This window comes from Gastrolobium bilobum, unplaced genomic scaffold, assembly GCF_033153095.1.
Source record: "Gastrolobium bilobum isolate Gb01-03AN ecotype WA unplaced genomic scaffold, APGP_CSIRO_Gbil_v1 utg132350, whole genome shotgun sequence".
NCBI classification, from domain to species: Eukaryota; Viridiplantae; Streptophyta; class Magnoliopsida; order Fabales; family Fabaceae; genus Gastrolobium; species Gastrolobium bilobum.
In genome coordinates, this window is record NW_026898455.1 from 17,245 (window position 1) to 43,530 (window position 26,286).

General features: G+C 38.7%; 1 protein-coding gene and 1 non-coding gene across 2 annotated transcripts; one reads left to right on the plus strand and one right to left on the minus strand.

Annotated features, from left to right (window-relative positions):
- The first annotated feature begins 1,840 nt into the window (after positions 1-1,840).
- Positions 1,841-10,543, plus strand: LOC133316477 (uncharacterized). Its single transcript, XM_061518232.1, has 7 exons — positions 1,841-2,055; positions 2,352-3,007; positions 3,163-3,523; positions 3,737-4,180; positions 4,361-5,418; positions 8,087-8,262; positions 10,514-10,543. The coding sequence occupies exons 1-7, from the start codon at positions 1,841-1,843 to the stop codon at positions 10,541-10,543; spliced, it is 2,940 nt and encodes a 979-aa protein (XP_061374216.1).
- Positions 10,544-11,095: 552 nt separating this feature from the next.
- On the minus strand, positions 11,096-11,202 carry LOC133316478 (small nucleolar RNA R71). The gene has a single exon (XR_009752212.1). It is a non-coding gene; the product is annotated as a small nucleolar RNA R71 (small nucleolar RNA).
- Positions 11,203-26,286: the final 15,084 nt, after the last annotated feature.

Sequence of the window (26,286 nt, forward strand, 5' to 3'; positions counted from 1 at the left end):
TTGGTTTATGAGGTTTTAAAGCATGAATTAGCCTAATTTATGTGATTAAATGGATGGAAAAGAGGGTTAAATTCCTGAAAAGTCTTAAATACAAGTTCTGAAATTTATATTGAAAATTTACATTGTTCTTGTAGGAAAATGAATCTCAAGAAGCAAAAGAGAGAAGGAAAAAGATTCTGAAGAATTTGGAGAATTCAAGTGTTGGGCGCTAAAACGGTCAAAGCAAACGTTTTAGCGCGTGCTGCAAAATGAAGCCAAAAAGTGTTGGTGTTGAGCTCTAAAACGGCCAAAGCAAACGTTTTAGCGCTCTGCTGTTCAATAAAATGCAAAAATTCCCTGGAAGTGTGCGTTTTAGCGGTCAGGATGAATGTTTTAGCGCTGAGGACAGTTAAAAGCAGTTGGGCATCCGTCAAAGTTGAACGCTAAAACGTCCAACAAGGAACGTTTTAGCGCCCATGTCAGTTTTTGGATGTTATTCAGTTGGAATTTGTAAACTATAAAAGGGCAAAGGGCCTTCACACTTGAGATATATCTATGTTGTTCTGATTTTTCATTCTCTGAACTTGGACCCAAGTTCAGAGAAAGTTCTGAAATTTCCAAATTCCTTAGTTATTAGTCTTGTATTAGTTTAGTGTACTGTATGTAATTGTGATTGAAGATTGAAGATTCAACAACATAACAATGGAGTTTGATCTTTCTTCTTTTGTTATTTCTGTTTCTATGTCTGAGTAGAGTCCTTTGTAGTTGGATTTCAATGGAACTTAAAGATGAATTTATGTATAATTGATTGAACATTATGATTATCTTTTATGTGATAATATGAAATTGTCTTTGTCAATTCTTTCCATTAAGGGAGTAATGTAGAACAGGAATGTTTACATTATTTCTGTAACTGGCAATTTCATCATCAGTGTTCTATTATTCAAGGGATTGGAACTAGGACTCTGATGTAATCTTTAAAATCTTAGTGCTTAATGTATGTATTAAGAAGGGAATCACCAAGGGATTGGGGTTCTTGATTAATGTATCAACCAAGATAGTAAGGAATTACATCTTGGTGATAATAAAAAGGTTGATTGACATCACATGGGAGATAATTCATAGTTGGATCGATCATTACATAATTTTATGGTTGAGGGACATTGATTTCTTACTACTTGTTGTAAAATTATAATCCCCATTTTAATTATTTTACCAATTCTAGATATAATTCAAATTCTAGTGACAATTATCAATGCATTCAATAAATTCTTGTTTGATTCAACTTAATTATAAATGGTTAGTTAGTGTTTGAACACAAATTCTCGTGGGAACAATCTTTACTTATCATTTTATTACTTGTACTACTAGTACACTTGCTAAAGTTGCAACAAGTTTTTGGCGCCGTTGCCGGGGACTTGTTCTTTCAACATTGATAGACACCATTAATATTTGAGATTGAATTTTTATTTTCAGCAATTTATATTTATGTGTGAAGTTTGTTCAATTCCAATTCTGGTGTATGCGAGGTACTATTAATCCAAACTCTTTGTTGTTTCATCCAGAATTAGAAAAGACAATTAGGAAGAACAGAAAGGCATCAAGACAAAGGAAAAAAAATAACTAGAGACAACAACATCATTCAGGAACCAGGAAGCATCCATCCGAAATTTGGAGACCCAAATTGGTCAGTTGTCCAGACAGATATCTGAGAGATCACAAGGAAAGTTCCCTGGTGATAGACTGGTGAATCCAAAGGAGCATTGCAAATCCATTACTACAAGAAGTGGGCTTGTGCTTCAACCGGTTAAGAAGAAATTAGAAGAAAAGAAAGAGGAGGAAGAAGTTTTTGTTTAAGATGATGAAGTTGAAAATGAAGAAAAAGAAAAACGTTAAGGAAGATAAGAAAGAAGAAGAAGAAGTTGTTGAAAACAATTCTTCACCCAAGAAGCTGATGAAGTGGGAGAAGGAGAAAATGGTTGACAAGCAAGACCAGCCAATTAATCTATCTCCATATGCCAAAGTTCCTTATCCTCAGAGGTTGAAGCAAGAAATTCAGAAACATCATTACGCGAGGTTTCTGGATATTTTCAAGAAATTACAGATTAACATTCCATTTGCTGAAGCCTTGGAAAACATGCCCCATTATGCAAAATTTATGAAGGATCTTTTGTCTAAGAAGAGGAAGTTGAAAGATGGTGAGACTGTGGCTTTAACAGAGGAATGTAGTCCCTGATTCAAAAGAAGCTTCCTCCTAAGTTAAAAGACCCAGGTAGTTTTAGCATTCCTATTGCCATTGGAGATGTGGAAGTAGGAAAAGCACTTTGTGACTTGGGAGCCAGTATAAATTTGATGCCATTATCTGTCTGTAGAGCTTTGGGGATTAACAAGTTGAAAACCACTAATGTAATTCTACATCTAGCAGATAGATCAATTAAGAGACCAGAAGGGGTGGTAGAAGATGTTCTGGTCAAGGTGGATAAATTCATTTTCCCTGTAGATTTTGTAATTCTAGATATGGAAGAGGAGGATACTGAAAGTCTTCTATTCCTAGGGAGAACATTCTTAGCCACTGCAAGATCTTTGATTGACGTTGAACAAGGGAAGTTGATGTTACGGGTGAATGAAGAAACAATCACCATTGATGTGTTTGAAGCTATTAAACATCCTGTTGATGTGGAGGATTGTTTCAAAGTAGATGTCATACAGGAGGCTGCGGAAGAAGTGATAGAAGAAGAAAACTCTTCACTTGAGGAAGACAAATTCAAGGAGGAAACAAGTGTAGAATACTATAAGGAGGAACCGAAATTAGAAGAGTTAGAAAAGAAAGTAGATGATATTCCTAAGGGAGCACCCAAGGTGGAACTTAAAGAACTTCCTTCAAATCTCAAGTATGTGTTTCTTGGAGATGATCAAACATACCCAGCCATCATTAGTGCGTTGTTGTCTGAAAGGGAGGAAGTAAAGTTGATCAAAGTGCTTAAGAAGAACAAGACAGCCATGGGATGGTCATTTTCAGACCTCAAGGGTATTAACCCCTCTTTTTGTACTCATAAAATATTGATGGAAGAGGAGGTTAAACCAGTGAGGCAACCACAGAGAAGACTCAATCCTACTATGAAGGAAGTAGTGAGGAAGGAAGTGGTGAAGTTGCTTGATGCTGCAATGATCTACATATTTCAGACAGTGCTTGGGTGAGTCCAGTGCAGACAGTTCCCAAGAAAGGAGGAATGACTCTTGTGAGGAATAAGAATAATGAATTAATTCCCACAAGAACAGTCACTGGCTGGAGAATGTGCATAGATTACCGGAGACTCAACTTAGCAACCCGGAAGGACCATTTCCCTATTCCATTCCTAGATCAAATGCTAGAGAGATTGGCAGGACATGCTTTCTACTGCTTTTTAGATGGATACTCAGGCTACAACCAGATAGTTGTGGCTCCAGAAGATCAGGAGAAAACTGCATTCACTTGCCCCTATGGAATCTTTGCATACCAAAGGATGCCTTTTGGCTTATGCAATGCACCAGCGACTTTTCAAAGGTGCATGCTTTCCATATTCTCTGACATGGTAGAAAAATGAATTGAAATTTTTATGGATGGTTTTTCTGTATTCGGTCCTACTTTTGATGCCTGTCTAGAAGTTTTGGATAGTGTTTTAAAAAGATGCCAAGATTGTAATCTTGTATTGAATTGGGAAAAGTGTCACTTCATGGTGACAAAAGGTATTGTTTAAGGACACAAGGTGTCTAAAAGAGGAATTGAAGTGGATAAAGCCAAAATCTCTGTTATTGAGAAACTTCCCCCTCCCATAAATGTTAAAGGTGTGAGAAGTTTTCTTGGTCACGCAGGTTTTTATAGACGCTTTATAAAATATTTTTCAAAGATTGCAAAACCTTTATGCAAGTTGTTAGGGAAGGAACAAGAGTTTATGTTTACTGATGAATGCCTGCATGCATTTAACATTCTGAAAGAAAAATTGATCACTGCACCCATAATAATGGCACCTGATTTTTCACTGCCTTTTGAGTTGATGTGTGAAGCAAGTGATTATGCTGTGGGAGTGGTGCTAGGCCAAAGAAAAGACAAATTGTTGCATGTCATTTACTATGCCAGTAAAATTCTTAATGATGCACAGAAGAATTATGCTACTACAGAAAAGGAATTATTGGCTATTGTATATGCATTCGACAAATTTAGGTCATACCTGCTAGAATCAAAGGTGATTGTTTACACTGACCATGCAGCTTTAAAGTATTTGTTAACCAAGCAGGATGCTAAGCCTAGGTTACTTCGATGGATGTTACTTCTACAAGAGTTTGAAGTGGAAATCAAAGATAAAAAGGGAGTTGAAAACTTGGTGGCTGATCACTTATCCAGGATCACAGAGAAAAATCTACAAGAAGGATCGGAAGTAGTGATTAAAGAAGAGTTCCCTAATGAGCACATACTGGCCATCAACACTGTTTCCAAGTTGGTGCAGGATCAAGTCTTGACCATTAATACTCCACCATGGTTTGCAGATTTTGCAAATTACAAAGCTGCTAGAGCAATGCCTAAAGACTTCACATGGCAACAAAGGACAAAATTTCTACATGATGTAAGGAGATATATTTGGGATGAACCATACCTTTTCTACAGGTGTTCAGATGGGGTAATCATAAGATGTATTGCAGAGGAGGAACAACAAGATGTCTTATGGCACTGTCATGGTTCAGCCTATGGTGGACACTTTGCAGGAGAGAGAACATCGGCAAAAGTCTTGATGAGTGGTTTCTATTGGCAAACTTTGTACAAGGATTCAAGGAAGTATATGGAAGCATGTGATAACTACCAAAGAACTGGTAATATATCCAGGAGACATGAAATGCCATTGAACAATATACTGGAGGTGGAAATCTTTGATGTTTGGGGTATGGATTTCATGGGAACCTTTCCCTCTTCCTACTCCAATAAGTACATCCTCGTGGCAGTGGATTATGTATCAAAATGGGTTGAAGCCATAGCCACACAAACTAATGATTCTCGGGTTGTGATCGCATTTCTGAAAAAGGATATCTTTGTGCGATTTGGAGTTTCGAGAGCCATAATCAGTGATGGGAGAACACATTTTGACAACCGATTGGTAGAAGTTGCTCTTGCAAAATATGGAGTCAGGCATAAGATATGTACCCCGTACTATCCACAGACTTGTGGTCAGGTTGAGATTTCTAACAGAGAACTTAAGCGTATACTGGAAAAGACTGTTGGAAATGCTATGACTCAATGGTCCAAGAAACTTGATGACACCTTATGGGCTTATCGTACAGCATTCAAGACTCTTATTGGAATGTCTCCATTTCAATTGTTATTTGGAAAAACATGTCATTTGCTGGTGGGATTGGAACACAGAGCATTGTGGGCTGTCAAGTTTTTAAACTTTAATTCAAAAGCAACAGGTGAGAAAAGGTTACTTCAATTAGATGAATTGGATGAATTCCGTCTTCCTGCATATGAAAGTGCAAGCTTATACAAAGAAAAGACCAAGTTATGGCACGACAGGTGTAAAAACCCGCACCGTTAATTAAGGTATTTAATTAATTAATTATGCAAAATTAGGAAATGATTCCATAATTGACCCTAATAATTATTTATGAGGCTTAATAATTACGGTAAGTGATTAAGAATGCTGAAAGTCGCTTTTGGGAAGAAAAGTGCAGATACCGGTTCTGCTAGTCGGTATAATTGCGTACCGAAAAAGTATCCCGGAAAATTAATGTAAGTGCATGATAATTACTAGAATGATATATAGGACTTGTAAAACGAGTTTCAAGTCCAAATAATGAGAACTGGTGCTAGAAACCGGTACTGGCTTTGAAAAGTGCGTACCGGAAATGTGCTCAGAAAAATATAATAAAAATATGATAATTCTTGGAAAAACGTGTAGTTTAAGAATCTAAAGTTTGGGATTAAAATGCTAAGCGTAGCAATTAAAGTTAATAATGTGCGTTTTAATGAGTTTTGGCTATATATACCCTTTGTAAGGGCACAAAGCCCTAGAAAACTGTTTTGCTGCGTGGCTTTTCTTGGAGGCTGACCAGAAATAGTGTTCTTGCTTCCATCGCCATTTCTTGAGCAAGCATTCACCTTTGATGTTTGTTCTTCCATTTAAACACTTGGTGAGGTTGGGGGTTGGCCTTGGGACTGCATTGTGGTGCTGTTTCTGAGTTAGAGAACCTGTGCGAGGGAGTTTGAACAGCTGTGTTTTCTGTTCTTGAGGGGTGTGACCTTTTGTTGGCATTTTGATGCTCAAAGGTGCCTTCTTGTTGAGTGAAAGACCTACTTCTTGTACATTTTTGTGCATCCTCTTGTGACAGTAGCTTGAGACTGACTGTGAGCTCCAAAGGGCAACCATTTCTTCTGTTTTGAGCTGGGGTATGTGTACCAACCTTTAACTTGAGTTTAAATGCTTAAAAAATGGTACCTTGATGCATCTAATGACTAAAAGATGATAACTTGTTGTTGGGTAATGTTGAACACGCCTAGAAATGCATGATTAGGTGTTTAAAATCGGTAAAAAGGGAACCTTTTAGGGATATCTTCACGAAAATGCAGAAACTGCATTCTGTCGTGAAATATCCGGATATTTGTCGATTGGATATCCGGATATGGGGTTTTGGGATATCTGGATATTGGATATCTGGATATGTGAATCTGTATATCCGGATATGGACAGTGAGATATCCGGATATTGCATATGCGGATATGGTCCCGAGGAATATCTGGATATTCTGGGATTTCGCAGAACAGTAGCTGTGTTGTGTGTACAGTAGGCTATTGGGGGTTTGTGGACCCTAGTTTGATGAAGTTGAACTTCTGTATTTAATGGACTAAGCTAGACTCATGTGATTAAGGGCTTGTGGCTTTGTTAGAAGCTTTAAGACATTAAAACGTATTGAAAAGGCGTTGTCTTTAATTTGTATGCATGTGGTACATTTTTATTGATTTATATTTGGTCCATATCATATTGTGATCTACTATGATTGGACTTTGAACTTGTGGCATTGGATAGCTAGCTTAGAGGTAAGCTTTCGTGTCCTCGGTTTAGCCATGTTGTGGTTCCACCATGTCCCATGGGGATATGGTATATGCATGCTGTTTTACATGCTTTTGATGTTTTGGAAATGCTGTTGAGCTATTGTATGTTAGTGCCTTGTTGATATGCATGGAGATGTTCCACCTATACGGTAAGCCTGAGTATGTAGAACATACAAGAGGGTGAGGCTGTGGGTGAGGTGCAAGCGGTGTTCCTTGTACTACATGTAGGGAATAAACGTATTCCTACATTTCTCTGGCCAGTAGATAGTGATTACACACATTCCATAGATATCTGTTGCACTACATAGTTTTGGAACTGATAATGAGATAAATGTTTTTAGAACTTATATTGCACATGTAAGTGAGCTTGGGGTGGAAGATCCTTGAGGACCCTTTGTCTTACTGAGATTTCTTGTTTAGAGATCTCACCCCACGTTTGGGGAATGCTTATTTCAGGGTCAGGTAATGTTGAGACCTCAGGCGGCAGGAGGCCGGAGCTGAGTTAGATTGCTGTTATATTATGCTGCCATGATTGGATGCTGGATTTGCATGCTGCTTATATGCTTATAGCTTCAGGTTATGTTTATGGAGTTTTATGTTGAGACTGGTTGTTTACTATGTTTATTTGGTGAGCATGGGGATTGTCCATGACACATAGTATTGTTATGTCTTGAGTCTTTTGGAGTTGTAATAATGTATCAGGATATTGTCCGGATTACGAGATGTAATGCTGTGATTTAGATACACACTTTATTTATATATTGAGGTATTTCAGTAGATGTCTTATTGCAATTTATATACAGTCGATATTTTATGAAATTGATTAAGTAATCAAGTTGGTAATTGATAATGACGTCATAATTGAAAAGAAAAAGAATATTCCGCATTTTTAATTAAGCACCGCTTAATACGATGTAATGTTAATATTCCGAGTATACACGGGGTGTTACAACAGGAAAATCACGCCCAGTGATTTCAAGGTGGGAAAACAAGTTCTGCTGTTCAATTCCAGGTTGAATTTATTTTCAGGAAAGTTAAAGTCCAGATGGTCTAGACCATTTGTGGTGAAGGATATTAAGTCTTATGGAGCGGTGAAAATTAGTCCCTTGGATTCTGACCGAAGCTTTACCGTCAATGGTCAGAGGTTGAAGTTATATATTGATAGTGTTGTAGACAGGCAACTTCTTACAGTTGCCCTGATGGAGGTAAGTTAAGTGAGAAACGTCAGGCTCGTGACGTTAAACACGCGCTGAGTGGGAAGCAACCCACAATATCAGGTATATAATATATAATTAATATTAATAATATTATAAAAAAAAACTTATTGCAAATTTAGCAAGTGTACTAGTCGTACAAGTAATAAAATGATAAGTAAAGATCGTTCCCACGAGGATTTGTATTCAAACACTAACTAACCATTCATAATTAAGTTGAATCAAACAAGAATTCATTGAATGCCTTGATAATTGTCACCAGAATTTGAATTATATCTAGATTTGGTAAAATAATTAAAATAGGAATTATAATTTTACAACAAGTAGTAAGAAATCAATGTCCCTCAACCATAAACTTATGTAAGGATCGATCCAACTATGAATTATCTCCCATGTGATGTCAATCAACCTTTTTATGATAACCAAGATGTAATTCCTTATTATCTTGGTTGATACATGAATCAAGAACCCCAATCCCTTGGTGATTTCCTTCTTAATACATACATTAAGCACTAAGATTTTAAAGATTACATCAGAGTCTTAGTTCCAATCCCTTGAATAATAGAACACTGATGATGAAATTGCTAGTTACAGAAATAATGTAAATATTCCTGTTCTACACTACTCCCTTAATGGAAAGAATTGACAAAGACAATTTTATATCATCACATAAAAGATAATCATAATATTAAATCAATCATACATAAATTCATCTTTAAGTTCCATTGAAATCCAACTACAAAGGACTCTACTCAGACATAGAAACAGAAATAACAAGAGAAGAAGAAAGATCAAACTCCATTGTCATGTTGTTGAATCTTCAATCTTCAATCACAATTACATACAGTACACTAAACTAATACAAGACTAAGAACTAAGGAATTTGGAAATTTCAGAACTTTCTCTGAACTTGGAAAGTTGAGAGAATGAAAAATAAGATCAGCATAGATATATCTCAAGTGTGAAGGCCCTTTGCCCTTTTATAGTTTACAAATTCCAACTGAATAACATCCAAAAAATGACATGGGCGCTAAAACGTTCCTTGTTGGACGTTTTAGCGTTCAACTTTGACGGATGTCCAACTGCTTTTAACTGTCCTTAGCGCTAAAACATTCATCCTGACCGCTAAAACGCACAATTCCAGGGAATTTTTGCATTTTATTGAACAGCAGAACGCTAAAACGTTTTCTTTGGCCGTTTTAGCGCTCAACACCAACACTTTTTGGCTTCATTTTGCAGCAGCGCGCTAAAACGTTTGCTTTGACCGTTTTAGCGCCCAACACTTGAATTCTCCAAATTCTTTAGAATCTTTTCCTTCTCTCTTTTGCTTCTTGAGATTCATTTTCCTACAAGAACAATGTAAATTTTCAATATAAATTTCAGAACTTGCATTTAGGACTTTCCAGGAATTTAACCCTATTTTTCATCCATTTAATCACATAAATTAGGCTAATTCATGCTTAAAAAACTTATAAACCAAGGGTTTATCACAATTCCTAGATTTGAACATTGATGTCCTCAGTATGAATTAAAAATAGAGAAGGAATTGAGATTCTTTACAGATGAAATTCATGAGGATGACTTTCAATTTACAGAATATCAACATTTCAAGATACAAGCTTATAACCATGCAATCTCTTATTTCCTATTATTTGCCCAACATCATTTGTGACTTTTCAACAGATCAGTAGAGATGACATACAGAGACTTCCAAACAAAACACCCCCCTCACAAGGAAATTCTCAAAAATTGTGAGAATTTAACTCTCTTTCACTCTAGTGTTTAAGGGTGCACTTATCACTCAATCTTTATTGTACTCAAACTGCCATAGGCTTTCCCATCTTCTCACTTTCCACAGTAACAATGATCCATAGAGCAGATCAATTTTGGTCTTTGCATAGTTGGCAATATGGCTTGGTATGTTGCTTGACTAGAGGTAGAAGTCTATGTTAAAGGAAGAGTTCAGATTAAATGAATCAGATTCATATAAGAGAAATATCACAATTGTATTTATCCATATTCTTCTTAATTCCCCCAACTTTCTTCCTTTTCATTCCTTGTACCTTCTTTGAACCTTTCTTCCTCCTTTTCTTCCAGACACTTTGTGTCTTTAATTCCCCTTTTTCCTTTTTCTTCCTTCTTTTTCTTTCAGACACTTTGTGTCTTAAATCCCCTTTCTTTTTCTTCCTTTTTTTCTATATCTCCAACACTTTCTAACACTTTGTGCATTCATTTATTACAGGAAACACTTTTGTCCCAACAGAACTTTTAATCTGAAGGATTGGAATGAATGTAGGTTCTTGGTGTTATAGACAAACAGGCTTAAGCTCAAGGGTTTCATGCAATAGAAACATTAGGGTGGTCATTTAAAGCAAGACAAAGGAAGCTACAAGAAAAAGGTGAATCCAGTGTGACAATTCAGGAAGAGGTCATGGCAGAAAATCACAGGCCACCACCACATAGGACATTGGGAGATTACATGACTCCCACTGTCATTCCACTGATTGGGAGTGTTGTTCGACCCAATGTGGAACCCAACAACTTTGATTTGAAACCTGCATTAGTACAATTGGTGCAGAAAGAACAATTTGCTGGCACAAGTGCAGAAGACCCTTATCTGCACATTGAGAATTTCTTACTTTTGAGCGATACGGAGAAGATCAATGGTGTGACTAGAGATGCTATCTTGTTAAGATTGTTCACTCATTCACTGAAGGATGATGCAAGAAGATGGTTACAATCATTACCTCGAGGAAGTATCACAACTTGGGATGATCTGCAGACTAAGTTTTTAGCTCGGTTCTTTTCAGCATCAAAGAGGGCGAAATTGAAGCATGAGATCACAAGGTTCAAACAAAAAGAATCAGAGTCTATCTATGAAGCCTGGGAGAGATTAAAAACACTCTTAAGGAAATGTCCACAACATGGAATCGAAGTGTGGAATCAGGCAGCAATATTTCTCCAAGGGTTGACAACCAACACAAGAACATTGGTGAATGCCACAACTGGTGGTTCATTAACAACCAAGACTCCTCAGGAAGCCCTTGACATATTTGAATCTCTAGCATCTCAAGAATTTGACAATGCTCCAGTGAATGACAGAAGAACGGGAATTATAAAACTTGATGGGTATGATGCTTTGTTAGCCAAGAATGATCAGATGATGCAAATGCAAAAACAGCAACAGTTGGATGCTCCCACTAAGCAGCTATCCTTTCAAAATGTTGCTTCTGTGGACACTAGTTCTGCGTGTGCAATTTGTGGAAAAGGCCATATTGCAGAAGATTGTGATTATGAGGGATCTGCAGAACAAGCAGAAGTGAATGGTGTAAGAACTCGCACCGTTAAATAAGGTATTTAATTAATTAATTATGCAAAATTAGGAAATGATTCCATAATTGACCCTAATAATTATTATGAGGCTCTAATAATTATAGTAAGTGATTTAGAATGTTGATAGTCATTTTTTGGAAGAAAAGTGCAGATACCGGTTCTGCTAGTCGGTATAAATGCGTACCAAAAAAGTATCCCGGAAAATTAATGTAAGTGCAAGATAATTTTTAGAAAAATATATAGGACTTGTAAAACGAGTTTCAAGTCCAAATAATGAGAACTGGTGCCAGAAACTGATATTGGCTATGAAAAGCGCGTACCGGAAAGGTGCTCAGGAAAATATAAGAAAAATATGATAATTCTTGTAAAATTGAGTAGGTTAAGAATCCAAAGTTTGGGATTAAAATGCTAAGCGTAGCAATTAAAGTTAATATTGCGTATTTAATTGTTAAGTGACTATATATACACTTACTAAGGGCACAATGCCCTAGAAAAATGCCTCTTCTTCGTGGGTTTTGGTGGCTGGTCTGATTGTGTTACTGTTTCATCCCTTTCTTCACCATTTCTTGAGCTTTGAGTCTTTTTCTTCCTTGAAAGCTTCTCTTAAACACTTGTGTGAGGGAGAGCCAGCTTTGGGAAGGGGTTTGTGGTGCTGTTTCTGAGTAAGGAGGTCAGCTTGAGGGAATGTTGGGGGCTGACTTTGGGTTGGTGGAGTGAGTGAACCTTGTGCTTTATTTTTGAGGTCCAAGGAGCCACCTTTGGTGAGGAAGAGCCTTGCTTATCTTCCATTTTCGCACACCCTGTGTGGTCTGTAGTTGAGGGGCTGTTGGTGAGCTCCAAGAGCATCTCCATCCTCTGTTTTGGGCTTGTGGTATGATCGTCACACTTTAACTTGAGTTTTATGCTTAAAAATGGAACCTTGATGCATCTAAAGGCTAAAAGATGATAACTTAACATTGGGTAATGTCAAACACACCTAGAAATGCATGTTTAAGTGTTTATAATCGGTTAAAACCCAACCTTGGAAGGATATCTTCACGAAATGCAGTTTCTGCATTCTGCCTGTGAAATATCCGGATATCTGCCTGTGAAATATCCAGATATTTGATATCCGGATATGGATTTGGATATCCGGATATTGGATATCCGGATATGGGAATCTGGATATCCGAATATTGTATATTCGGATATGGTCAGTGAGATATCCGGATATTGCATATCCGGATATGTCCCGAGGAATATCCGGATATTCTGGGATTTCAAAGAACAGTAGTTGTGCTGTGTGTACAGTAGGCTATTGGGGGTTTCTGGACCCTAGATTGATGAAGTTGAACTTCTGTAATTAATGAACTAAGTTTGAATCTTATGATTAAGGGCTTGTGGCTTTGTTGGAAGCCTTAAGACGTAAATCGTTAAAGGAGAACGTAGTCTTTATGTTAATGCTTTTGAGCTATGTATGTTGATACACTTGCTGGTCCTAAATCAGATTGTGATCTGCTGTGTGTTGGACTTAAGCTGTGAGGACTCTTGGCATTGGATAGTGAGCTTGCAAGGTAAGCTTTCGTGTCCTCGGTTTAGCCATGTTGTGGTTCCACCATGTCCCATGGGGATATGGTTATATGCATGTTGTGTTACATGCTTTTGATATTTTGGAAATGCTATTGAGCTGTTATATGCTAGTGTCTTTATGATATGCATGTGGTGTTCCACCTATACGGTAAGCCTGAGTATGTGGTACATACAAGATGGTGAGGCTGTGGGTGAGGTGCAAGCGGTGTTCCTTGTACTACATGTAGGTATAGACGTATTCCTGCATTTCTCTGGCCAGTAGATAGTGATAAACACACATGGCATGAATATCTGTTGCACTGCATAGTTTTGGAACTTATATTGCACATGTAAGTGAGCTTGGGGTGGAAGATCCTTGAGGACCCCTTGTCTTACTGAGATTTCTGGTTTAGAGATCTCACCCCACGTTTGGGGAATGCTTATTTCACGGTCAGGTAATGTTGAGACCTCAGGCGGCAGGAGGCCGGAGCTGAGTTAGATAGTGATGACATTATATGCTGACATGTTGGATGCTGGATATGCTTGCTGTTTTTATGCTTTTGCTTCATGTTATGATTTTGGATTATCTTGTTGAGACGCTGTTGATTTGGTGAGCATGGGGATTGTCGATGCCACGTAGACTTGTTATGTCTTGCTTTTATTAGAGTTGTATTAATGTATCAGGATATTGTCCGGATTACGTGATGTAATGTCGTGACTTAGATATTCACTTTATATGTTATATTGAGGTATTTCAGTAGATGTCTTATTGCAATTTACATTCAGGCGATATTTTATAAAATTGATTAAGTAATCAAGTTGGTAATCGATAATGACGTCATAATTGAAAGGGAAAAAGAATATTCCGCATTTTTAATTAAGCGTAGCTTAATACGATGTAATGATAACACTACCGAATTTATACGGGGTGTTACAAATGGGGTATGGTATGATCAAAGGAATCAGACTTTTGTATCCCCGCCTGCTGCTGATTAGACTGCTAGAGTTCAGCCTGCTAGAGTTAGTACTGGTGTGGAGGAGGATCAGACTGCTGGTGATGAATATACACCGCTTCCTACCACAGATCCAGGATCAGATCCTCTTGTCTTAGATGGGAGGACTCGATGTCTCACATCGACTCTTGATTTCACTCCACTTTAGTTTCTGTCATTTTAATTTTAGTTTCTTTTAGTTTTATTTTGCTGTTAGTTTACTTTCAAAATTCAGTTAAGTAGATTGGGATATTCACTGTTTTTGCATGATGCACACTGCGATAGTACTGATGCTATTGGTTTGTATATGAATGTTTTTCAGTGATCAATTACTGTTTTAGATTTAAATTAGTTGCTGGGAACAACAACGTTTAAATCTGGGAATTGGGTCTGATTGAATGGCATGCAAACTTCATGGAGATGCCACACAAATTGATGAGCCAAAACAGAGAAACATCTCAATCTTTTTCTTTTCTAAGTTTTCTTGTGTGATTTGGATTTTAGTTGTGATATGGAATTCCATGAGGATTAGACTGATCAAAGTTTTATATAATTGATCAAATTAAGGATACAATCTTATACCTTGCATGTTGAGGAAAAATGAAATGATTGCATAACTCATTCAATGTGAAAGAGTAGAGAGATTAATTGTGATTCATATAGAGAAAGTCAAGCATGCACTCTGAACTGTGAGAAATTGAGCCTATACAGAAAATTTTGTTCAGAGAGTACTTTACTGCATGAATAACTCTAGAACTTGCCCTGGTTCTTGCTTGAAATGGTTTATGATGTGTAGGGTAGAAATGATTGAGGCACTTCCTTCTTGAACCAGAAAGTTTAAATGACCACCCTAATGTTTCCATTGCATGAAATCCTTGAGCTTAAGCCTGTTTGTCTATAACACCAAGAACCTACATTCATTCCAATCCTTCAGATTAAAAGTTTCAGATAAATGATACTAGATGAAAAGTTCTGTTGGGAGAAAAGTGTTTCCTGTAATAAATAAATGCACAACGTGTTGGAGATATAGAAAAGAAGGAAGAAAAAGAAAGTGGATTTAAGACACAAAGTGTCTGAAAGAAAAAGAAGGAAGAAAAAGGAAAAAAGGGAATTAAAGACACAAAGTGTCTGGAAGAAAAGGAGGAAGAAAGGTTCAAATAAGGTACAAGGAATGAAAAGGAAGAAAGTTGGGGGAATTAAGAAGAATATGGATAAATACAATTGTGATCTTCCTCTTATCTGAATCTGATTCATTTAATCTGAACCTTTCCTTTAACATAGACTTCTACCTCTAGTCAAGTCACATACCAAGCCATATACTAAGCCATATTGTCAACTATGCAAAGACTGAAATTGATCTGCTCTATGGATCATTGTTACTGTGAAAAGTGAGAAGATGGACAAGCCTATGGCAGTTTGAGTACAGTAAAGATTTAGTGATAAGTGCACCCTAAACATTAGAGTGCAAGAGTGTTAAATTCTCACAGATCAGTAGAGATGACACTTGAGCTCCTTTTTGGAGGAGGAAGAAGATGGCAAGGTGGCTTCTCAAAGGCTCCAGAAAATGCTACGTAGAAATGCTAAAATCTGACCTATAATCATGTGTCATCCCTATTTATAAGTGTATTAATTTTAATCACACTGTACTAGCACTAATAGCTACGCTTATCATTTTAATCCCAAACTTTGGATTCTGAACCTAGCCATTTTTCTATGATTTTCCATATTTTTATTTTATTTTTCGCAACACTTTGCCAATATGCGCTTTTACGTAGCCGGTATCAGTTCTCATTATTTTTACTTCAAACTTTGTATTCTAGTCATATATATTATTCTAGTGATATATACATACTTTTCATAATTTTTCAGGATACTTCATCGGTACGCATTTATACTGTGAGGCAGAATTGATATCTGCACTTTTCGTCATATGATATGTATGTGGTGTACCACCTAGACGGTAATCCTGAGTATGTGGAGACATACAAGATGGAAACTCTGTGGGTGAGGTACAAGCGATGTTCCTTGTACTGTAGGTTATAGACGTATGTAATCCCTACATTTTTATTCTCTGGCCAGTAGGATGCTTACACACATGACATGGATATATGTTGCATTGCACAGATTTTGGAAATTATACTGTTGATATTATTTTGGAACTTATATTGCACATGTAAGTGAGCTTGGGATGGAGAGATCCTTGAGGACCCCTTGTCTTACTAAGATTTCTTTTTAGAGATCTCACCCCGTGTTGGGGCACATTTTCAGGTACAGGTACCTTGGGGGTTAAGACCTCTGGCGGCAGGAGGCCGGAGTTGAGCTGACTGATGCATGCTTACTGCTTTATCTGTTTACATGATTATGCCTGATTCTCATTTTATGGCTATTGTATCTGAGACTTGAAGATTATGTTGTTTATTTGGTGAGCATGGGGTTGTCCATGCCACATTGTTATCAGACATGTTTGTTTGTGCTCGAGTTGTATAATGTATCAGGATATTGTTCGGTCCACATGTTGTAGCTCTGTGACTAGATACACAGTTATTTATAGTAAGAGGTTATTCAGTTAGTTATTTATTACAATTTATATACAGGCGATATTTTGAAAAGGAATACGTAATCACTTGGTTAATAATGAATAACTCATAATTGGAAAGAAAAAGTTAGCTTCCGCATTTATTTAACTGCGCCATTACCATTTGTATGTTTAATACACTGGGTGCACACGAGGCGTTCCATTATCAAACCGTTGTGTTCATCTCTCTGTCTTTCTCCTCTTTCTTTTCTGTTTCCTCTGCATTGGCTGACCTAGTGACTCAGGCCGACCTCTGATTGTGTCGAGCTCCTAGCTTGATGTTTGATTTTTGACACACTTTGGGCTGACCTTGAGGGAACCGAGTTCCCAACAGTGGTATCAGAGCCCGGGTTTCGACGGGTTCTGAAGATGAGATGGAGACTAGTGGTGTAGCCTATGACGGCGTCATGTTCAAGTTTACTGCCAAAAAATTCACATACTGGAGACCTATGATGGAAGATTATTTATACTACAAAGACATGTATGAACCCATCTGCAACAAAGGAAAGAACGATAGGGAATGAGATACCCGAAATTGAAAGGCAAAGGCTATGATCAGGAAGTATGTTGATAAAATCCTCTTTGAATAGGTGTACGAGTTCACGAATGCATACGAGTTATGGAAAAATATGGAGTCCATGATTCAGAAGAAAACTCCAAGGAACAAAGCACACTTGGTTCGCTGACTTGTGAAGCTGGAATACAAGGATGATATGAGCACGACTAAACACCTCAACACCTACAAAAGATTGATGATGGGATACATGCTTTGCTGTTATTGAGCTCGCTGCCAGAAAGCAGAGATACACCAGTAGTTACTTTATGTAACTCGGCTCCAGATCGAAAATTGACGATGGATGCCATAACTAAAAACCTCCTAAATGAAGAAGCTAGGAGGAGAGAACGAGGTGTGACCAACACCTTCGAGGCAAACGTGGCCGAGAATAGAGGAAGGTCTGACGCCCGGGTCAAAGCAAGAGCCAGGGTCGAGATGGGCGTGATAAGTCCAGAGAAAGATCTAAGTTGAGATATGAATTTAAGTGCTTCTATTGTGGGAAGTCCGGTCATAAGAATCCAGACTGTAGGACTCTGCAGAAAGATGAGAATAACGGCACTGTAAAGCTAGATCAAATTGTGTCAAAGAAGAAAGAAGACAAGAGCACCACTATGATGGCTGCTAACTCGGATGTCGAGATATTTCTCCTTGGGGAAGATAATATTTTGAATGTTGCATATGATGATTGCACCTGGATTGTTGACTCTGATGCCTCATTTCACGTTACCAAAGGTTTTTTGAATGTCGGGTGTCGACTTGTGTTGCAAAATATAAGGCATTTTCCTGACATGCATTTGAACCTATTCTTAGTTGGCAATCTTGATGATGTCGGTTAGTGAACTACTTCGGAAGTGGTAGACATAAATTGGCCAAGGGAAATTTGGAGGTTGCTTGAGGTAAAACAGAAGGCTCCTTGTACTTGATGCAAGGAAAGATAAATAGTGGTGAAGCCAACTCTTCCCGAGATGGACTAGTATGGAGTTGTGGCACAAACTCCTCAGCCACATGAGCGAGAAAGGGCTCCAAATTTTGAACAAGAAAGGATTATTGACTCGGTTGAAAGGCCAAGTGTTGAAGAGCTACACGCACTTTCTTGCCAGAAAGCAGCACTAGGTTTCTTTCATGAGACCGGATCAACCCAAATGACGCAAGTACATTATTGACCTCGTTAATACTGACATATATTCCATGTCAAAAAGATGCCTTAGAGGAGCTCAATATTTTGTTTCTTTTATTGATGATCATTCTCGTAAAGTGTGGGTGTATTTGTTAAAATCTAAAGATCAGGTACTCTAAGCCTTTCAAGAGTTTCATACTATGGTGGAAAGGGAGGCTGGCAAGATGCTGAAAGTGGTCCGATCTGATAATGATGGTGAGTATTACGGCCCATTTGATGTATAATGTAGAGCGGCTGGGATATGACTTGAGAAGACGCCCCCAAGACTCCTTAGCTGAATGAGTTTATGAAAGGATGAATCAAATTATAGAAGAAAAGGTCAGAAGCATGCTATCCCATGCGAGATTTCCGAAGCCATTTTGGGAAGAAGCCGTCATAATTGCTATTGATTTAATCAATCTATCACCATCATGTCCAGTTGAAGGAGAAGTTCCTAAAGAAGTCTTGATAGGTCAGAAAGTGGCCTATGATCACCTGAAGGTATTTGGATGTCTAGCTTTCGTACATATCCCTAAAGAAGAAAGGGCGAAGCTCGATGCAAAGACTAAAGAATATATTTACCTTGATTCACCGAGATGTGAATTCGGATTCAGACTTTGGGATCCAATCAATAAGTAAATAGTGAGAAGCCAAGATGTGATCTTTTTTGAGGACGAAACCATTCAAGACATCTCGAAACCCATAGTTTGGGTTGCTATCCGAGATGAAGAATGTAAGAACCCGCACCGTTAAATTAGGAAGTTAAATAATTAATTATGAGTTTAGAAAATAATTTCCATAATTGAACTTGAATAATTATGAGAGGGCTTGAATAATTGTAATAAGGCCTTAATATCGCTGAAAGTCGCTTTTCTGACGAAAAGTGCAAATACCAGTTCTGCTTCACGGTATAAATGCGTACCAATGAAATATCCCGAAAAATTATAATGAGTACATGAATATTCCTAGAATAATATTTAGGACTGGTATATCAAGTTTGGAGTCAAAATAATGAGAACTGACGTCAGGACTGATATCGGCTACGTAAAAACATGTACCGACAAAGTGCTGCGAAAATTATAATAAAAATATTATAAATCTTAGAAAAATGGCTAGGTTCAGAATATGAAGTTTGAGATTAAAATGATTAGCAGAGCCATTAGCGCTAATACCGACGATTAAAAATTTATGTGCCTATAAATACAAGAGGGCACAAGACCCTAGGTCAGATTTTAGTATTTCTACGTGGAATTTTCTGAAGCTTTGGGCAGCCACCTTGCCACCTTCATATTGTGAGCCCAAGTGATCATCTTTTGCCCAAGTTTCTTCATTTAATCACCATAACTTGGTGTGAGCAACCTTGTGAGAGAGAAAAACCTCCCATTTCTGAGTTATGGTCTCTATTTAGTGGTGATTTAGGGGTTGAGTTCTTGAGTTTTATTGAGGGAGCCATTGTCTTGGCATTTGGAGCTTCAAGAAGCTATCTTTGGAGAGAAAGAACCAAGATTGATCACCATTTCATGGCCTTGTGTAGTCTGATCATTGGAGCTGCATAGAGAGCTCTAAGAGCACATTTTTCTTCTATTTTGAGCCTTTGGGGTATGTCCCTCACCTTGTTTATTAGTTTTCTATGTGAAAAGTTAAGTCTTGGCATGTAAAATGAGATGAGTAGGTAACCAACATAAACACTGACCTTAAGATGTCAAAAAATGCATGCTTGGTCGTGTTATAGTGTTAAAAATGATTACTTGGATGGATATCTTCGCGAAGTGCAGAAACTTCATTCTGTCGCGAAATATCCGGATATGGATATCCGGATATAGGGCTTGTGATATCCGGATATGATATCCGGATATGCCCCCGACAAATATCCGGATATTCTGGAAAATTTCGTGGATGGACCTGTTCTGTCCAAACAGAAGCGTGGATGCCCCCGATATGATATTGATCATGTTTCTGGTATAAACAGACCGTGAGTGTGCTGTTTGGTGATTGTGGGCTGGTGTGGACTCTTGAGTTTGGATTGATTGCTTAAGAGGTAAGCTTTCGTGTCCTCAGTTTTGCCCATTGTTGGTTCCACCATACCTCATTGAGGGATGGTTTATATGCATTATGTGTTTTCATGAATTTATCTGATGATTAATGAAATGCTATTGAGCTGTTTAATTGAGTGCAAGTGCCATATGATATGTATGTGGTGTACCACCTAGACGTTAAGCCTGAGTATGTGGAGACATACAAGATGGTGAATCTGTGGGTGAGGTACAAGCGATGTTCCTTGTACTGTAGGTTGTAGACGTATGTAATCCCTACATTCTTTTTCTCTGGCCAGTAGGATTATTACACACATGACATGGATATATGCTGTGTAACACCCCGTATGCATCCGGTTTGTTAACATGCCATCGTATTAAGTCACGCTTAATTAAAATTGCGGAATAACTTTTTACTTTCAATTATGACGTCATTATCATTACCAAGTTGCTTATTAAATCCTTTCGAAACACTGCCTGTACGTAAATGCAATTAGAAAACTATATACACCAATGTTATTAAACCCCGACCGGTGATTGACCCGATCGGGGTACCGGGTCAGTGGATCACTGGTTCAACCGCATGAACCAGATCTGTATATAAATTTATATTTTATACTTAATTATATAATATATATTTTAAATGGTGCAACAGAACAAAGAAACAAATATAGCTTAGTGGTAAATATAATAATTTATATCTTCACAACAAGGGTTCGATTCCCACTATATGTAATTTTTAAATAATTCTATTAAATGATATGTTATATATATTAAATGGTGCATATTAACCAACAAACTAACTCAGCCTAGTGGTAAGCTGTTGTTGGGCATCCTCAAGAGATTCGGGTTCGAATCCCAGCGGCTGCAATATTGAAAATTAATTTTACCAAAACCGGTTCACCGGTTCGACGATTAATACCGGTTGAACCGCGGTTCACGACCAGTTCACCGGGTTGATACTGGGTCAGCAGCATATCCGGTCTGTTGCAAGAATCGAACCAGTTAATGGTCCGGTTCTCGGGCTAACCGGTCCGACCGACCGGTCTGGGCCGGTTTTAACAACACTGATATACACTGAATAACATCATATCGTAAATAAGTGAGTATCTAAGTCACGGAGCTACAACACGCAGTCTGGACCATATCCTGATACATTATTACAACTCAAAACCGAACTAAGGCATAGTCAAATCAATGTGGCATTGTTGTTACCCGTCATCTCTTGTACTGGTTGTACAGGTTCTCTATTGAAATCTTCCCAAATTAACTGCTTGGCAACTTTCCTCAGTCTCCTCTCAGTCCTTGTAATTTCAGGATCAAATACAAAGTCTTTAGAAGCAAGTCTACCTCGCATAAAACTCAGAAAAATATGTTAGTAGCACTTGCAGAACAAAATAGAACAAAAATAAAAAATAAAAATAAAAATCCAATCTCAAAGATCAACGGTTATTTATAATATTGGATTTAACAATCCCCGGCAACGGCGCCAAAAACTTGATGCTCTCCGGCAAGTATACCGATCACACAAGTAATATAGAAAGTAAGTAGAGTATCGTCTCCACAGGGATTGTAAACCAAGTACTACAATAATCAATCCCCTCAAGTTGGAAAACTCGGTTTGTTGTTTGGAAAAATTGTGAATTGATTTTGAGTAACAATAAGAAATAAAAGTAAAGACTTATTTTTGAATTTTTATTTAAGAGAAATAAAACAATAACAATGAGAATTGATTTTAAAAATATGAGAAAAACATTGTAGCTAGAGCGCACTCACCTTATGATCCCCACTTCTTACTTTGGATTGATTCACAATACTTATTTATATAATTACTCGGATAAATTATTATCTAAGAATATTTATTAGTTAACCCTCAATTCCTTGCAAGGTTGACCCTTTAATCCCCAATTGGAACCCCAATTCCTTGCAATGTTCCTCATGGTATTAAGCAATGAACGCAATAATTTAAGCATCCGCAATTAAATACACATCTATTCCTAGCATGCATACCAATTGTTATCCTACCCCCTTTCAAGATCAAAACCCCAATATTCCTATCTAAGGTTCTAACCCTCAAACTATTCCCAACTATCAGATTGATCAGTTCTAATAAAGGAAATAGAAAATACGCACAGGGTAGAGACAAAGATAATTATATAAATGAGTAAAACTAAATCAATCCATCGTAACAAGGGTTCACATAGTACTCGTGACCCTAACTACAATAAAAGATAACTAGCCAAGCATAATCATGGCTAAAAATTCAATATTCGATAAAAGCATAAAATTAAAGAGAAGAGGAAGAAGAGAAACTTGATATTCAGATTCCTCTTAGAGCACCACCGTCGTCTCTCTCAGTAGAATAGGTCTGAATACCTAATTCTGTCATGAAGATCCTATTTATAACCTTGCTTCTTTCTTCCAAAATTACCCTTCGCACAACACGGTCAAATTTCCCGCAAACCGGCGCCAGTTGGCGCCGGTGTGGCGCCACCAGAATTGAAAAGTCGGGCTGAATTCCTCGGAAAGTGGCGCTAGTTGGTGCCATTTTGCCCCCGCTACGCGCCACCAAAAAAGCAAACAAAGAATGGCACTAGATTGCTTCAAATTGGCGCCAGGGAGTATGGATTTTGGCGCTAACTAGCACCAAATCGGCGCCTAGTAGCGCCATGCTACTGCCATGTATTTTTGATGAAGAACTTGGCGCCATATTGGCGCCACTGGGCGCTACTCCAAAAGCTTCGGTGCAAAACTCGTAAACTGGCGCGGGTTCGCGCCAGTGTGGTGCCGGTCCGCGCCATTCTTCTGAAATTTGTACTGTGATACACGCCGCTAACTTGCGCCACTGTGGTGCCATGTTGCGCCATTTCTCTGGAATTTGTAGTGTGCTGCACCCGTGTGGAATTGCGTTAACAGGTTTTTTATAATTTTTACTTCTTTTCCTGTAAAAACACAACCAATAGGTGAAAAATATTATTGAAAAGAAAGAATTAATATAATTAGCAAAAATGTATTTAAATTGCTCTTTTATGACTCAATTCTTATCAATTTTAACACAGAAAACTACACTTGCCAAAGGCACATCAAAAGGCGTCGTCTTTTGTTGAATGCTTGTAGTGCATGTTTATTGATTTATTATTGGTCCATATCAGATTGTGATTCTGCTGTGTTTGGACTTTGAGGATTGGTTGGACTCTTGGCATTGGATAGTGAGCTTGCAAGTTAAGCTTTCGTGTCCTCGGTTTAGCCATGTTGAGGTTCCACATGTCCCATGGGGGTATGGTTATATGCATGCTGTGTTACATGCTTTGGATATTTGAAATGCTGTTGAGCTTTATGTGTAATGGCTTTTAATATGCATGTGTTGTTCCATCTTGACGGTAAGCCTGTGTATGTGGCATCATACAAGACGGTGATTCGGGGTGGATGCAAGTGGCGTCTTGCACTATGTGTGGGTATTTGGCGTATATGAATCCTGCATTTCTCTGGCCAGTAGAATAGTATTGACACACATGACATAATTATCTGCTGCATTGCACTATTTTAGAACTAATGATGATAAACTGCTTTTGAACTTATATTGCACATGTAAGTGAGCTTGGGGTGGAAGATCCTTGAGGACCCCTTGCCTTACTGAGATTTCTTGTTTAGAGATCTCACCCCACGTTTGGGGAATGCTTATTTCAGGTTCAAGTAGTATGGGCACTGATGTCTCTGGTAGCAGGAGTCCAGAGCTTAGTTGATGTTTAGTGTTGTTCATATTATGCTGGCATGACTGGATTGGATGCTATTTATGTTTTCTGCCTTTATCTTTATGTTGCTGTTGAGTTGAGACTTATGTGGGCTTTGTTTCCTTATTTGGGGTGAGCATGGGAGTTGTCCATGCCACCATGTTGTTAGTACTTTTGAGTTGATTTGTATAAACTGCTAGTTGGTCCGGTCTACGTGTTGTAGCTCCGTGACTAGGGACATACTTATGTTCTTTTAATTAATGAGGTATTTCAGTTAGATATCTTTTGCAATTTACATACAGGTATGATTTTATTTAATTGATTAAATAAGCAAGTTGGTAATGATAATGGCGTCATAATTGAAAAGAAAAAGATATTCCGCATTTGTAATTAAGCGCAGCTTAATACGATAGTATGATAACATTACCAGATATATACGGGGTGTTACATTTATGGTATCAAAGCAATGGTTCGAGGGAAAAGCCTGTATGTATTGCAATAGCTAGGATGTTTGGTTGCGTCTGTCTTGTGTGTTTACTCCGTCGAATTTTATTTTGATAATGCATATGTAATCACATTGCATGGGCCTGACCAACTCATAATTTGTGTAACTTGTGCAGAGTCATGGTAAGGTCCGGGAAAACACGAGAGACTTCTGAGAATCAACCCGATCCTATCCTGACTGCATTGGCTGAGATGCAGCGGCTAGGTTAGCCGATCAGGAGGCCACTAGATTGGCCAACGCGGCAATGATGGACGCTGTTCGCGAGCCGAACCGGATAGCCGCAGAGGAGGTTCGTTAAGCGAATCGGAGGACCACTGAGGATGTCCTCGAGGCGAACAGGACGATGATAAGAGTCATGTTGGAGGAGATGAGGGCTGGTCCTGCTGTAGGTCAGTTTCCACCGCCACCACCGCCGCCGCCTCCACCTAGTGTTCAGGATGAGAGCCTGAGTCACATTAGCACTCATGTCGCTGAGACGATGGAGACCTTGGTAGGGCATGCTGAGGATCGTGATGTGATTGATCGCCGTCTGAATGCTTTCAGGAAGCATAAGCCACCTGAGTTTGATGGGTCTTTGGATCCTATTGCTGCAGCGAGATGGCTACAGGCGCTGGACAAGATATTTCGGGTCATGCAGTGTACAGACTCGCAGAAGCTGATGTTCTCAACTTATATGCTGGAGGGCGATGCCCATGAGTGGTGGACGAACACCTCTCGTGCTTATAAGATGCAGGGTCATGTCATGACGTGGCCATTCTTCGAGGAATGCTTTTTGGGCAAGTACTTTCCCTACGATGCGCAGGAGAGGAAGCAAGGGGAATTTGATAGATTGGTTCAGGCCTCGATGTCTGTTGACGAGTACCTGGCCAAGTTTGATGAGCTAGTGAAGTTTACACACTTCTGGATGGTTCCTCCTACTCCAATGTTTCTAGCTTCTAAGTTCCACAGAGGACTTAGTGAGGTGATTGCAGAGCATATTTCTGGAGCTACTTCGAGGGATTTTGGTACACTGGTTCAGCAGTGTAAGGACATTGAGGATGTCTGCATAGCGAGCAAGGCCAAGACGGCCAAGGTCGGCAAGACCAAGGGAACTGTTCGTTCCACTACTGCTCCTACTTCTTGGAAGGACAGGAAGTTTGTTGGGAAGGGCAAAGGTAAACAATTGGCGACTAGGCAGGCGCCTGGTCAGTTCAAGAGGATTGCTTCACAGCAGGGGAGCTTTGCTAGGCCTCCTTCCACTCCGAGATGTGCGGGGTGCGGAAAGGAGCATGCTGGTCGTTGTGCTTCGGGTCAGTTGATCTGTTTCCAGTGTGGCAAGGAGGGCCACTTCTCTAGAGACTGTCTGTCGTCTACAGCGAGAGCGCCAGCTGTTCAGGCAGTTCCTTTGTAGATGGTTCCGATGGCTTCTACTTCGGCCTCTGTGGTGCCACCTTCTGTTGGGCGTGTGTACACCTTGGATAGGCAGCAGACGGACCGCGCTTCGAACCTTGTTAGAGGTACTGTGTCTATTGGTGGTATTGTTGTTGATGCATTGTTTGATTACGGGGCTACGCATTCATTTGTGGCTACCCCGATTGCTTTGGGGC

Coding starts and splice junctions, on each gene's coding strand:
- LOC133316477 (XM_061518232.1), top strand. CDS start 1,841: ATGAAGTTGAAAATGAAGAAAAAGAAAAACGTTAAGGAAGATAAGAAA. Junction 2,056..2,351: donor CAGAAACATCATTACGCGAG/GTTTCTGGATAT, acceptor ATCTGTCTGTAG/AGCTTTGGGGATTAACAAGT. Junction 4,181..4,360: donor TATGCATTCGACAAATTTAG/GTCATACCTGCT, acceptor TCACTTATCCAG/GATCACAGAGAAAAATCTAC.